Source organism: Clupea harengus, chromosome 8 (genome assembly GCF_900700415.2).
Source record: "Clupea harengus chromosome 8, Ch_v2.0.2, whole genome shotgun sequence".
NCBI lineage: Eukaryota > Metazoa > Chordata > Actinopteri > Clupeiformes > Clupeidae > Clupea > Clupea harengus.
This window is the reverse complement of record NC_045159.1, coordinates 2,343,079-2,356,560: the sequence shown is the minus strand read 5'-3', so window position 1 is coordinate 2,356,560 and position 13,482 is coordinate 2,343,079. Positions and strand designations below refer to the sequence as shown.

Below are 13,482 nucleotides of genomic sequence, written 5' to 3'. Positions count from 1 at the left end.
CTCCTGTTTCAGGTCTCAAATCAGCAGTCAGTTACTGAGAAGAACAATTACAACATATTGGTAACTATTAGTAAGTATGTATTTACATAGATGACACTTTTTTATCAGTAGCAGCCTCATTTACTCATTTGACTTTAACACGAGTTACAGACTTAGAATTGTTGTGTATATTACAAAACTGCATATCTTAGATTCACTTCCTCTGTGTGACAATAGTATGTTATGGCTGCTGATTCTTGCTTAGTTGTTTTTAGATTGTTTGTTGCCTTTTTACTCCATGGAACGTGTTTCTGTGTTTGGTTACTCAAGCTAATGTTGCTCTCCGTGACTTCCTTTTCTAGACCTCATTTCGTTGATGATGTGTCAATATATTTTGACATGTGAACTCCCATACATTTGGGCAGAATGTGACAGTCCAGTGAGTTAATGTGATGTTATTCAGGGTTATTAAATATTATTACATTTCCTTTATGTGGTATCCTATAACATGTAACTTACATAATGATTGCGTTTATCTAGGTACAGCATTTTATTAAATAATGTATTGTGGCCCTAATCCTGTCACTGAATAGGTGCATGGGTGTTGCCTTCATATTCTACTTAGTGTGAAACTCATTAAGAGGGTTCCTCCCATTCACATGTGTACTTGACACAGGGCATCTAGGGCATTGCACCTAGGAAAACCCCTTACAAACCTACAAACGTGTTTTGTTTTTCTCTCCCCTAATGCCCGCATGTTTTGTTGTGTGTTATGTATATACGTGCAACGTAAGTGATATTATCTCTCAATAAAGTTTAACGTTTTAAAGTAAACAGTTAAAGTTTGTTTGTCATTTGTTGTCCGTCTGTCAGTCAGTCTGTCTGTGAATTTGTCTCTGTCTGAAGAGCATATGTGTCTCGCTCTCGGTAGAGTTGACAGCAAAAATAGCTAAAGAGTATGTGATTCTTACATCAGAATTACCAGGTCCTCACCATGACTATTTTAATGCATCAGTTGAGCTTACATATGATTTTGGTTCATGAATTTGATATGAGATGGACTCCATTGGGCTTAATGGCTTGGGAGACAGACTTTTTTAATGGTCATCATAATAATGCCACTTATATCATGCAAGAGATGTAAGGGGTCCATCAGCTAAGTGATGCCAACAAGCCACGGCCACTGTTTAATTTTCAGCACCCAGAGGCTTCTTGTTTTCCAGACATCTCGGCGGAGGGCACTGAACATGGCTGTACTGTCTCTAGCACAAACGGCCTAGACGGCTTTCAGTTCAGATGAAAACCAGCAGTATAACAATGAAAACTAATTGTAGGGAACAGTTGGTTTAGCAGCCTGAAGTCCAGATGTGTCCTTGTCCCCGTTAACAAACTCTCCTCTTATCCGCCAGTTGATGAATGATGGCCCAGCCCACTTGTGCATGTACTACTTCCTCCTCTTTACTATCCTTTTCCCTTTTTTTTTTTACTAAACTCCTGCCTCGTAGCTGTTAACCCTTTTATTGCTCAAATTACGAAATAGCTCTTTGTCATTTGCCACTAAGACTTCATGTTTGAAACTAGCATCAAAGCTATTCAAAAGACAAATGGTGTTGACTCCTCCTCTCCTGATAATTATAATTGGTAACTTCCCATTGATGGCTATAGTACTTTGTTTGGCTCAAAAAGACCAAGTCAGGCCCACATATCTGATATTCACAGTGTACCACCATGTAAGTTGACCTAAGTCGACCTAAGTCGATCCATACATACAGTACCTAACCAATTAGCTCTCTGCTCCTGAAGCACCTCTATATAATAAATGGGCTTTATTTTATGAGGATGTGTGGCATTTCTGCTAATCTAAGTGATTCTTTTTTTGTGGCTGAAACTGCCATGAGGAAGAACAGACCAACCGACTGTTAAGTCAGCACTGGAGCAATGCAGTACCACACGGACAACCACCCTATCCTGTATGAATGTGTCATGTGGCTTAAGCATTCAACAGTAGAAATATGATTCTCTTCTCTTCATAGATGTTGAGGAAAAGAGTTATTCCGTTTAGTGTTTAGGCTGTCTAAGTCTAAATACACTCTATCCACATCCCTGAGATTTAGATGAAGTGATATTATGAATGTTTTCTGACAAACTGCCACAAGAGCATTTGTTTCCTCTGGCAGGGATCTCAAACAAGAAAAACCTGTACAGGATATTTTCATTTGAAAGATTCACATTCAAATAGTCTGTGCTGTGCTGTGCTAGTTGTGAATCAGAATCATTGTGTAGGTGTGCATGTCGCATACATAATGATTATTTATGTATCTTATAGCTAAGATTAGACTTAAATAGAAGAAGATAATCTTAATGTATCTTTTTTTCTCCCATGTGTGAAGTCGAGAGGAATGTTGAATGTTTCCCCAGACTGCTTGCAAGGTCGTAGTGTGACACTTATTCTTTTGAATTATCTGTCTCCAAACATCTGTTTCAAATAATCAGAGCAGCATTGCTCAGCGTAGCATGTTGAGCCTTCTGTCTAGGGGTGGCCGCATAACCTATCCATGTAGGTTGGATACATTGATCAACACCCTCTCCCTGTCAACCTGTTAGGAAATGTAAGAGCAGACTCTTCTTATCTAGTTAGAGATACTGCTGAATCTTCATGTCAAACCATACTCTCTGCCTCGGTGCACCACTGAAAGGATAAAGGGTAACACTCTATTTGGATAGTCCACCTATAGAGACTTTACAGGTGGTTTGTTGAAATTCAAGTTCAGCCTTTCTAATTGTTCACTGAACATGACCAAACCAAACCCCTAACCGTAACCATACATTGTAGCTAACAGAGTTTCAACAGATAGTTTGTTTGTAATCTGAGCATCTGAAGATAGTCTGGAAGGGACCAATAAAATAAGGTGTGACCGAATAAGCCTGGTGGTTTTGGAAATGTATCCAGTGGTCCAAGGTTGGACTACTCCAACGCCCTCCCCAGCCACATTCCCATGCAAGAGTTGGTCCTTCACACCATCATTTTTTCAGACCGTGCTCCTGTTTCTCTGCCTCCATCCAACGTCAGAACCAAGTTTGTTCAGTCAGACACCACACAGTTGCACTTCCTTGATTCTGGTGTGAACCTGTGCAAAACTTCAAAGCCACAACACATTTACATCTGGAAAGTACACATAGATTACTTCCTCCACATACTCTTGTCATTTGTGTTGTAATTGAGTGTATTCATAGTAAATTATCATCACACTTCACACTTATTAACTAAGTCTATGGTTTGCATTGCACTTCACAGAACAGGTGTAAACACATGACGTGACTTACTCCTTTGTTTGTCAACAAGACTACTGTAACATGGTTTCGATATATCACAATGTTTGAGCCAATGTTTATGCTCTGTACAAGTAGGACTTGTTCTTAGTGTGCTCTGTGTGGATTCGTGGTTGTGACCTTTTTTCCATGCATGGCAGATAGAGCAGATAAGCCTTTGTTCCACTTCTGTCTGACCGAATACATTGTTGACTTTGAGGTCCCGTGACAATGGTGGCAACACTTTATCACAAGTTACTGTTTCTGAAGTTTTAGTTACAAGTGATGTAGTTCTCAGAGATTCGTAGTGATGATCAAAAGTGTGTTAATGTGTTTCAAAATATTTTTCAAATTATAAGTGTATTTTGTGCTGACTTCAACACAGCCATGCCATCTTTGCATGGTGCTGTATTACATAATAATGTATAACATAATGTCTTGTGTATATTATATCATGGAGTCTTGCTAATTGATAATTAACTAGGTTATTAGGTAGCATTTTAAAGACACTACTCAAAACAAAATGGATACAGATTTTGTTTTTTATTTTGAAAAAATAAAACATTTACATATTTACAATTTACATGACACCTCACACCCAGAGACTTTACAAATATTATTTTCACCTGAAACGGACACTGTGGCATCTTCACAGTAGAGGAGATTGTTGAGCTTGAATAACTTCACAAGGTGTTTCCATTCAGGTACATCATTTTTCAGCTCAGTTAAAGTCAAACTTTCACCAAGTATTAATTAGGTCACAGTGCTGTACTCAGGTGGTTAGTGCTGAAGCCATGATTAAAAGCTAACAGACTGTCAGTGTGTTGAAGATGTTCGATGACCACATTTCCCCATAACTGGGCTGCTCTTCGCTCAGTAGCGCCTGTTGTGACCAGTCAGACACTAGTTCTGTGACGAGCTGGAGTTCAACTGATCTGTCATCTGAAATTAAGGGTAAACAAGGAGATAACGACATGAGTTATAAAACAAAGTACTATTATACGTAGAAACAAGGTTGAGCTAAATATATCGAGCCTCCCACTCTTCCATTTCCTGCCAAATGTGGCACATGTGTATTACAGTATGTTACTGCATTACAACAGCCATTACAAACATACATCTACAGGCCATACGCTCTTGATGCTGAACCTCGTTTTAAACCCCCAGATCAGCAACAGAGTTTAAACTTCCGTATTACAATTTCCCCTTTACCTGATGCATCACTCCACTGGCTCTGAGGACTCTGGTGAGACTCTGTTGTAGTGCCTACTTCATTGCTCAGGAAACCCCTCCCATTAACATCGCTAGGAAACCACTGCGATGGATCGCGCTCCAGTTGTTGGGAGATCTGCAAATGCCAAACACAGAATATATATTTTAGACTGGATTGCCAATTTGTTGGTATTTAGTATTTCTAAAGAAAGGGTATTCCTGACAATGAATAGGACACTTCACAGTTGAATTAATACAGCTAATAAACTGAACTTACCCCAATGACATCATCGTCATAACCTGCAATGACAAAAGGCAAAGATGAGTATCAGTTCCAGCCTTAAATTGTACAAAAAAATAACAACCCGATGGATGTAAGTAGGCTACCTATTGAGTGCTGTGGGGAAACTTGGAAAGATAAACTCCAGTCATTTGTGCTGTCAGGGCCAATCTCCACCGATGATGAAAAGTCTGGTACTCCTGCATCATCCATACATGGACGGGAAGGAAGTTCTGTGTTGAGAACACAAAAAAAATCAATGAATAGTGTGATACTAACAGCCTGATAAAATTGCATTCACTCTCTGTTCAATCTTATTAGCTTATTTCAAGGTAATATTAGACAACCCATACCTATATCATCAGTGCTGTCTATTGTGTTCTCCTGAGTCAGTGAATCATCCTCCATGCTTGTGAAAGGACTTCTGTCTCTGGTAGGATGTCCCGCACACATATCCCTGTCCTCTCTCTTGACTTTTGTTGTATCCTGGAAATGACAAAATTCATTTTTTAATAATAAATTTGAATTTCCTCCACCATCATACAAAGGAAGGTCACAACTGCAAAGAAAGAGTACTAAACAACAACAAACGGCAACAACAAAAACACTTACCTTAGTCTTTTTCTTCCCGTCTCTTGATTTGGACCTTTTGTCTGAGAAAATAAAAAGAGCAGGGTTGAGATGTTATCCTTCTCAAATATCAAAGTGTGACATTAAATTACCTTATTACAAGGGTGCTCACCTTTCTTTTTGGACACTTCCGGGAGCATTCGGTAGACTCGCACAGCGCCACATCCTTTGTTGATGCTTTGGTCTTTCACCTCCTCGATGTCAGGGAGGGAGTTCATGGCACAGCGGAAATTGGCCTTCCATGTCTTAGGGTCTGGTTTAGTCACACCAGGTCTGAATTTACCTGCAGTAAAATTGTTCAAAAATCCACCAGTTAGTATCAATATCATTAACTGTAAAACAGCTAAGTATAATATAGTAGAAAAAATGTGTTTGCGTTCATAAAGGTATGTTTCTAACCGGTGTGGATGGCCCACTTCTTGAAAAGGCAGGCATCCTTGTCCATCTGCCAACCATGACGAGCAGCATGCTTCCAGGGAATGGAAAACATCAACTTATCCTGTAAAGCAGCGAATCAGATATGCATTAGCTTCTTGTTTAAATTTACATACCTGAGTGATGACTACAAAAACCGGACGAGTAGTTTTGTTTTTTAACGACACAGACATGTATTTTGTGTGCATACCTTATTTATCCACATCAAACCATCGATGGAATTGGAGTCGATCTGGTTCTCAAGCCAGGGTCTCATGCGCATTCTGGATACAGGCATAGTTTCTGCAACAAAACAAAAACAAAACAAACAAAAAACTTTGAGACTTTCCAATTAAAATATAATATAATATATGAAAAAAGTCTGCAGAGAATACAAAGCTGAGTTCATGACTAGGAAGTAGGCTAGCCTAAGGTTGCAGATAACAGACTAAAAGTTTCACGCACCAGGTAACCTCAATTATTAACCTCATGCAAAAGACACTGCTAGTGTCTTTGGTACCCGAGACATATAACAACCTCTCTTTCGCGCACAGAAAACGCAAAGACAATATCTTTTTAACTTTGAATTTAGGAATTGAACATATTAGCCAACATTCCCGCCACAGTTCAAACTAGGGTAACATTTCATTTGGAAATAACGTATGGAAAATCCACACGACAAAATTTGTTTGCAAATTCACGTATCCCAAACATTAAATAATAAAATAAATATGCAACTTACGGCAGTTAGTGAGCGATTATATTATTTCGATTATTCCGAACGGTGAAATATATACTCCACTCCAAGACACTTATGTCCACAGTCGTTGGCTCTCACTGAATATGAGTTTACTGTCAAGTCCGTTCTTCTTTTTATAGCATTCAAGGCACCGGGGCTTTCCTGATACGCTATGAAAGCCAACAACCCTATCAAACCGGCCCGTCCTACCTTTTCACGCATGCGCACAGAGGAGCGGCGCTGAAAGTCAGACAGGCTGATTTCTCGGAAATCATGCTGTTGAGCGCAAAGCATGCTATTGACTCTGTGGTGTGGGAGTCGTGCAACACCCTGTGAAACCTACTCGTGCTGAATTAGATCACTGCAAACGTTCTGAAAGAAAAAACGTGAACCCTAGTATTATAATCAGAACTAAGAAACAACTTGCAATCAACTGTAATGCTGTAACAAAAATAGCCCACTGGTGTATGCTGTACATCAGACTTACTTATTTACATGTACATGTACTGTAGACTACATCCATCCTTCTCTCAGGGGCACGTATGTGGACACTGGGCCCACTAACCCTACCCCCTGACCCCCACCGATACATCCACAAAGGGTATCCGTTCAAGTGAATAAAAACAATAATAATAATAGAATCAACTGATCTTATCTTCTTTGGAAGGCCTGTCTGTGGAGACATGTAGGCCTACTTATTGGGATGCATTAAGAAACTTAAGCAAATCACCTTCAGAGAAAAAAGGCATAGTTGTATTTGGTCTGCTAGGTTTGAAAACAGATTTGATTTCTATTGGTCTGTAGAGAACCAGCACAGTTCATTCACCAACACGTCTATTTTTAAGATCTTTATGAAATTCTTAATCCACAGCTTTAGTTGGCTAGATCTTAGGTTATGCGAATGCTTTCTACACTGGCATACCTGAACAATCATACTACATACAAAGTGAATATATGCGTGTTAAAAACAGGTTATTACAAAATAGTTGATAGTGTAGAAAAAGTAGCAGCCAGAACATTAATACAAACGCCTTACAAAGCAAACAAACTCATTATTAGTAAGTATTAGTTACTGGCTAGCTAGTTGTTGTTAGAATTGCCAACCTATTTATCTGCAGGGACTAATTCAACTGTTGTCATAACAAACTATGATATTGCCAAGAGGTTGTTTTTTTACTTATATATATATATACAAACACACATAGACATATATATATATATATATATATATATATATATATATGTCTATGTGTGTTTGTTGGATGGCATAGCTCAGTAAAACAGATGTCACCTTTCTCTTCTAGCCATGCTGACTAACCCACTGAATGAACTAATGAACTGCATCCTAGAAGTGGTCCTTTTTCCGAGAAAGCCCTAGTGTAATTTTAAGGACTCGCAGGTAGAGGGGGTTGTTGAGTTGCTGTGCAAGGTACTGTACACTTTGCCTACCCCTCAGATAGGCTACGCCCTCGTCATACGTCGAATTGAAGTAAACTAGTCTTAGTAAACTAGACATGTTAGTTATTTGAAATATTTTCTTAGGCTCAGTAATGTAGGCTAAAAATATTACCTCATCAGCCTCATCCATAGACTGGGCTCGTAAAGTAGCCGCCAGAGAAGTGTGGGTGTTTTCCTTGGGAATTTTACAGTGAAACGCGCTGGGGATTCCCATATCGGGCATTCCAGGGACGTTTCCTCTTGGGCTCTTCTCGCGTTTATAACAGCCAAAACACAACACAGGATTAATCTGAAGGCAAAAAGATAGTAGTTTTGTTTTTGTTTGTTCTCTTTGATGTGCACGGTAGACAAGTCCTGCCCAGATCATGTTGCGGAAGTGGTCTCCTCGTCTCGTTAAAGCTCAGATAAATATAATGCGGTACTTCATATATTAAATACATTGTGTTTCGAAAAATGCGATATGTAACGGAGTTGAAAAATCCGTTTAACTATATAATGAGTTTCGCCATAATTCTGCAGTTGTAAATAATGTTGGTGTTTTAGAGCCACCTTTGGAGCTGTGGTGTACTGCAGGTCTGCAGCTTATATACATACACATGTGTGTAGGCTACTGTTGCCGTTACTAGACAGAAAAAGTTTGCCTGTCAATGGTAGGTCCACTGTGCAAAATGACCCTCACATTTTATAAACTTCCAGATTGGTAAATGCAATGAATGTCGTCAACTTCGACATATTACATGTATTTTATATGATTAGTATGTATTGTGTTATTTGTAAAGCAGTTTTGTCAATAGGCAGAAAGTTTTATCATATTTTTGTATACCACGAGGTTCATCATTATACACACTGTGATTAGCTAGCTAGTTCGCTGGGAATTTCCCATTCCTCACGTTCCGTTAGCTAGCTAACCGTGCTGCCATACTGAACCTGATGTATTTTGTCATTTTATTTTACTTGTGCAGATGCTGTTTGGTAATGGTTGTGCATTAACAGGTATGTTGCTCCAATAGTGTGTTATATGTGTTAGATATGTGCATTGTTGTTTAAATTGTTCGTGCACTGTTTTATTTGTATGTGATTCTTGTGTTGTATGAAATGACACACAGAAAAAGTTTGCCTGTCAACGATGCTGTTATGGTTGTGCATTAACAGGAATTAAAGAACAAATCAATCGAAGTGTTCGTCAGTCCCCAGTTTGACCACTATCACAGATACAGCATGCCTTTACATTCTATAATCAAATTAATCCTGCAAATCTGTCCAAACGCATCATTGACGGACGATCATCTTTGGCGCCTTGCCATCTCTTTTAGCAAATTTAAGGCATTCAACTTTCCACGCTGGACACTTACAGCAAGTCTCATATGTGGGCACAACACAGTGGGTGCTGGTAGGCAGATGCGCTAACAGAAGGAAACTGCACAGGGGCATTTACACATAACATAAACTTGACTGGGGACATGATCTAACTAACAGTGGAACCAGGGGCGTATCTAGCCCTATTTTGGGGGGGCTGGAGCCCAAAAGTTTCCTTAGCCCCCCCCCAAAAATATATATGTTTTTATTTTGAGATCGTCAAATTCACACCTAACAACCAATTTAGTGAACTTATTTTATTTAATTTTTAAAGTTAGAAATAAAATAGTCAGGCACAGGAATCCCGCCTGTTTGAGACTGTGGTGTCAAGCGCACGGCTCTGTTTGGTAGTGAGTGAGCCTCGCAAGCGTGCAGACAGACGGTGATAACGTCTAGTAAACAGACTCGGAGCGACTGTCCGACCCAAGCTGGTGAAAGCTGCCATAATCATCTGCTGGATATAAAGGTATAGCACATGAAGTTTAAAATAGTAAAAGAAACGAAATGGTTCAATCATCACGAGTTAATTACATATGTCGTGGCTCTCTTTTATCATGCCAGTTCAATGATCCTGTGGGTATGCTACCCTACTCAGTAGCTCCGCCAGATATAACTAGCTAGTGAACTCTAGCATACAATGTTAACCTACTCACTTGCGCTGCAAATCCCTACCATGCTACAGTATAATTAGCACCTATCTCAGCAGATGTCTAAAATATGTTTGTTGCCATATTTTAAATCTAAATTTGTTAATTTCTCTTCCTAAAACCCACTAGAGGACACTATTTAAAAGGATATTTTCCAACATTTCTTATGGGGGAGCATGCCCCCAGACCCCCCTAGTTTTGATGGGTCACAGGAAAAATAGTAGGTTTTATCAAGGGGCTTAGCCTCCCCAAAAGTGGGAACCTAGATTCGCCCCTGAGTGGAACATAGAACACAGAATTAAGCATTAATCACTCACACCAACACACACAACGCATCATGGGGCAAGCTATTTACACACAGCTTTTACTAGTAGGGGTTAACTTTTTAATCGGCGTGTTGCATCAGGAAGTACATGCCACTAGTATGAGAATAGGGACGTGCTAATGGCACCCAGTAACAAGACCTACATGCCACTGCCAGGGGGAGGGACAAGCCGGCAAGCAGCAGCATCGACAGTTGACAACTGCCAACTGCAAACGAATGCAACGGCAAACGCAAATAACTTCAGAAAGACGTGTTACTAGCCTAGTATGTAGGCTAATAAATGTATTACATGCAGGAGTCCTACAGTGTGTTGAATCTTATCGTTTCATTATGTAGGCTATAATGTTCAATATTTATATACAAGCGAACCATACCATACAAAATATTTCAGGTCAGATGGGCGCAATATAACAATATTACAGCTTTTGCATTACTTACATTTTGTATGGCATCTATGCATTGGGCACCCGGGAAGAGTGAACTATTTGACCCAAATGCCTCTCCTAGTCTTATGCGCGAACTGCAGCTTGTTTATGAGTTTCTATTATATTGCTGCTGTGTTGCTGCAGGACTGAAGGAGAAAGTGTTGGCTGACATTTAATGTAAGTGTGTCAACCGTCAGCCACATAACAATAACCTTGGCTTACTACCTCTTCTCGTCGTTGCATTGCCCATCTGGATGATTAGACAGCAAGTCCACAAAACCCTGGCACACAGGGACACCACTATTTTACTAACTTTGTCTGAAACAGTCAACCAGCTGTGGACCAGCTGTTTCTTGATGAGTAACTTTCAGGTGCCACTTGATTTGTAAAGCCATGTACCAATCACATAAAGACATGAATACAAAATAATTGAAACAAATGTATTTATTTATTACCATTAGTTTATACCAAATTAAATGATTCAATTGAAAATACATTTGTATTTAGAATCAGTTAATTTTGAGCAATTACAGTAACTTCACACGTAGCAGACAGACAGTGAATCACAATTGTACTGCCGTCTAGAGTCAATATTCAGTGCACATCAGATTCACATTCATTCACACACATACAAGTTTTTCTATCATGTCTGTTTTTGTGACATCGTCTTTCCAGACTGCTAACTGCTCAACTGCTATGTCCTCTTCAGCAGGGACGTGCACAGGAATTTTGAAGGGCCATTGCTCTGACCTGAAAAAAGCCCCCCCCCCCCAAAAAAAACAATCACACGGACTGTATGGAGAACTGAGAAGAACAGGGTCTTTATTAATAGTAATAAATAAAACACTCAAATACAGCAATTCATTTGAGCATGGCAACATTCTGTGGAGAATATTCCAGCCAGGGGTCATCATCATACCAGTGGGCTTGAAAAGAGCGCCCTTCTGCATTTTTTGGGAACTTCACAATAGGACGGCAAGCCCCGACTGAATGTGAAAATTTGATAAAGGCCTGATTGTATATAAGATTATTGCTCTGTACATGAGCTGGATCTATTGGATTACTCAATCTCAGCAAACAATCTAAATCTGTATTCATGGATTCTGCCACTCTCCATCTCAATATCCTCCCTTGTTGGCATCCTGTCCTGACTTTCTGTGTCGTCTCTCCTTTCCCTGTTTTCCAAGTCTGTTCTGTTCTCATCTTGGTCTGGCTCTGGCTCTGGCTCTTTGTCTTTGTCTGCAGTTGGCTCATCATCTGTCCAATTATATATTATTATTATTAGCATTATCATTACTATTATAAGGCCCACTAGAAGCAGTGGTATGTTCTGGTCTGCTCAGGCAAGTTCTTTGAAAGGATCTCTAAAATAGCCTATACTTTTTTTAAGATTAAAATGATTTAGCATATGGCTCTTTATCCCTGTACTTTCTAGCATGGTCCTTTCATCTCATATTTGGTGATCAGCACTTACGCCTACCTGTCCTATGTGTCTCCTAGTCCATATTTTCCTCTGGTCTGGAGGCTTGTGGTTGCTCCTCATCTTAAATGTAATGTAATTATAATAAATTGCCTTTAGTATGCTTAAAATATGAGTCTGAAAATATGAGCCTGTTTCACATTAATTAATTAGCCTACACATTGTCATCTTTATCACAATGCAATGTATTTGTCTCACCTGCTGGTTTGCTTATTTGTTACCAACTCTGCAAAGATGTGCTCCCCTTTGCTGCCTCCTTTAGCTGCTTCTCTCTCTCCTGAATCCTTCTGTTTTCCATAGACATTCTAGCTTCTACCGCACTCTACACTTAACAACACCCAAAACAGTGATAGGATTTAGGCATTTAACCATTTTGAATGAAATAATTAATGTGATGCATTACTTCCATAATGTATTCTTCTTGTTAAAACGAAATGTTAGATACTAACCATCAGCTGACATGTAGCTTAGTTCTCCTACCAAAAAATTTGCATGTGATAACGGGCTGGTTGTCTGGCAGGCAAGCTAGCTGCCTGATTCTTTAGGCTGAACGTGGCAAACTGAGTCTGGATTTATGAAGATTTTAATTCATTTCATATAACTTGATGATGATTGTTCATTTGTTATTCATTTCTACAACTTAAAACTCACCTTTTCTTACTACGTCAAAGCAGTTGCGCATCAATTAAGTCACACAAGACAACCGTGACCGTCTCTCGAGGCAAAAATGCAGGCTTTCAGGTGCCGGTCGCGTGCAGCACCGCAGCTACAGTAAACAGAGTAGGGGACTTTTTAGTGTTAGTCTAGTGTTAGTTAAGGTCAAAAACTTCATGGACTGTAAGGACTGGCGCCAAGGTGAGGGGCATCAGGATGTACAACAAAGCCACGGGGTAAAACATTTACACTCAAATGTTTGGAGTACTGCTCCAGCACTTGAGGCTCCCACTGAAGGGACTAGGATTTTAAGAGTTAGTTTATTAAATATATTGCATAGCTAATAATTCAATATATCTCATTCCTAGTGGTAATTTTAGTGTTATTTGGAAAACATGAGAAGTGGAAAGCTTCTCATGTGTATTCTGAATCTGACCACATGTCTCTGAGATTTCCTCAACCTCATGCAGTTTTGATCATTTTATCATTTGATCATTGCTAGAGCCCTGACACCTCCGTGTTCTCTGTGAACAAATGGGGTCTCAGACCCGGTGACTCCCAGTTAATAATTAGC

At 39.5% G+C, this 13,482-nt stretch overlaps 2 protein-coding genes across 2 annotated transcripts in view; one reads left to right on the top strand and one right to left on the bottom strand.

Annotated features, from left to right (window-relative positions):
• The window catches only part of acsl6 (acyl-CoA synthetase long chain family member 6), a 45,773-nt gene that overhangs the window by 11,740 nt on the left and 20,551 nt on the right, over nucleotides 1-13,482 (top strand). The window lies entirely within an intron of this gene.
• irf1b (interferon regulatory factor 1b) lies at nucleotides 3,817-6,697 on the bottom strand. Its single transcript, XM_012823245.3, has 10 exons — nucleotides 6,567-6,697; nucleotides 6,036-6,127; nucleotides 5,810-5,909; nucleotides 5,523-5,693; nucleotides 5,393-5,433; nucleotides 5,134-5,266; nucleotides 4,888-5,013; nucleotides 4,778-4,800; nucleotides 4,501-4,636; nucleotides 3,817-4,230 (listed from the first exon to the last, which is right to left on the bottom strand). The coding sequence occupies exons 2-10, from the start codon at nucleotides 6,120-6,122 to the stop codon at nucleotides 4,094-4,096; spliced, it is 954 nt and encodes a 317-aa protein (XP_012678699.1). The 5' UTR covers nucleotides 6,123-6,127; nucleotides 6,567-6,697; the 3' UTR covers nucleotides 3,817-4,093.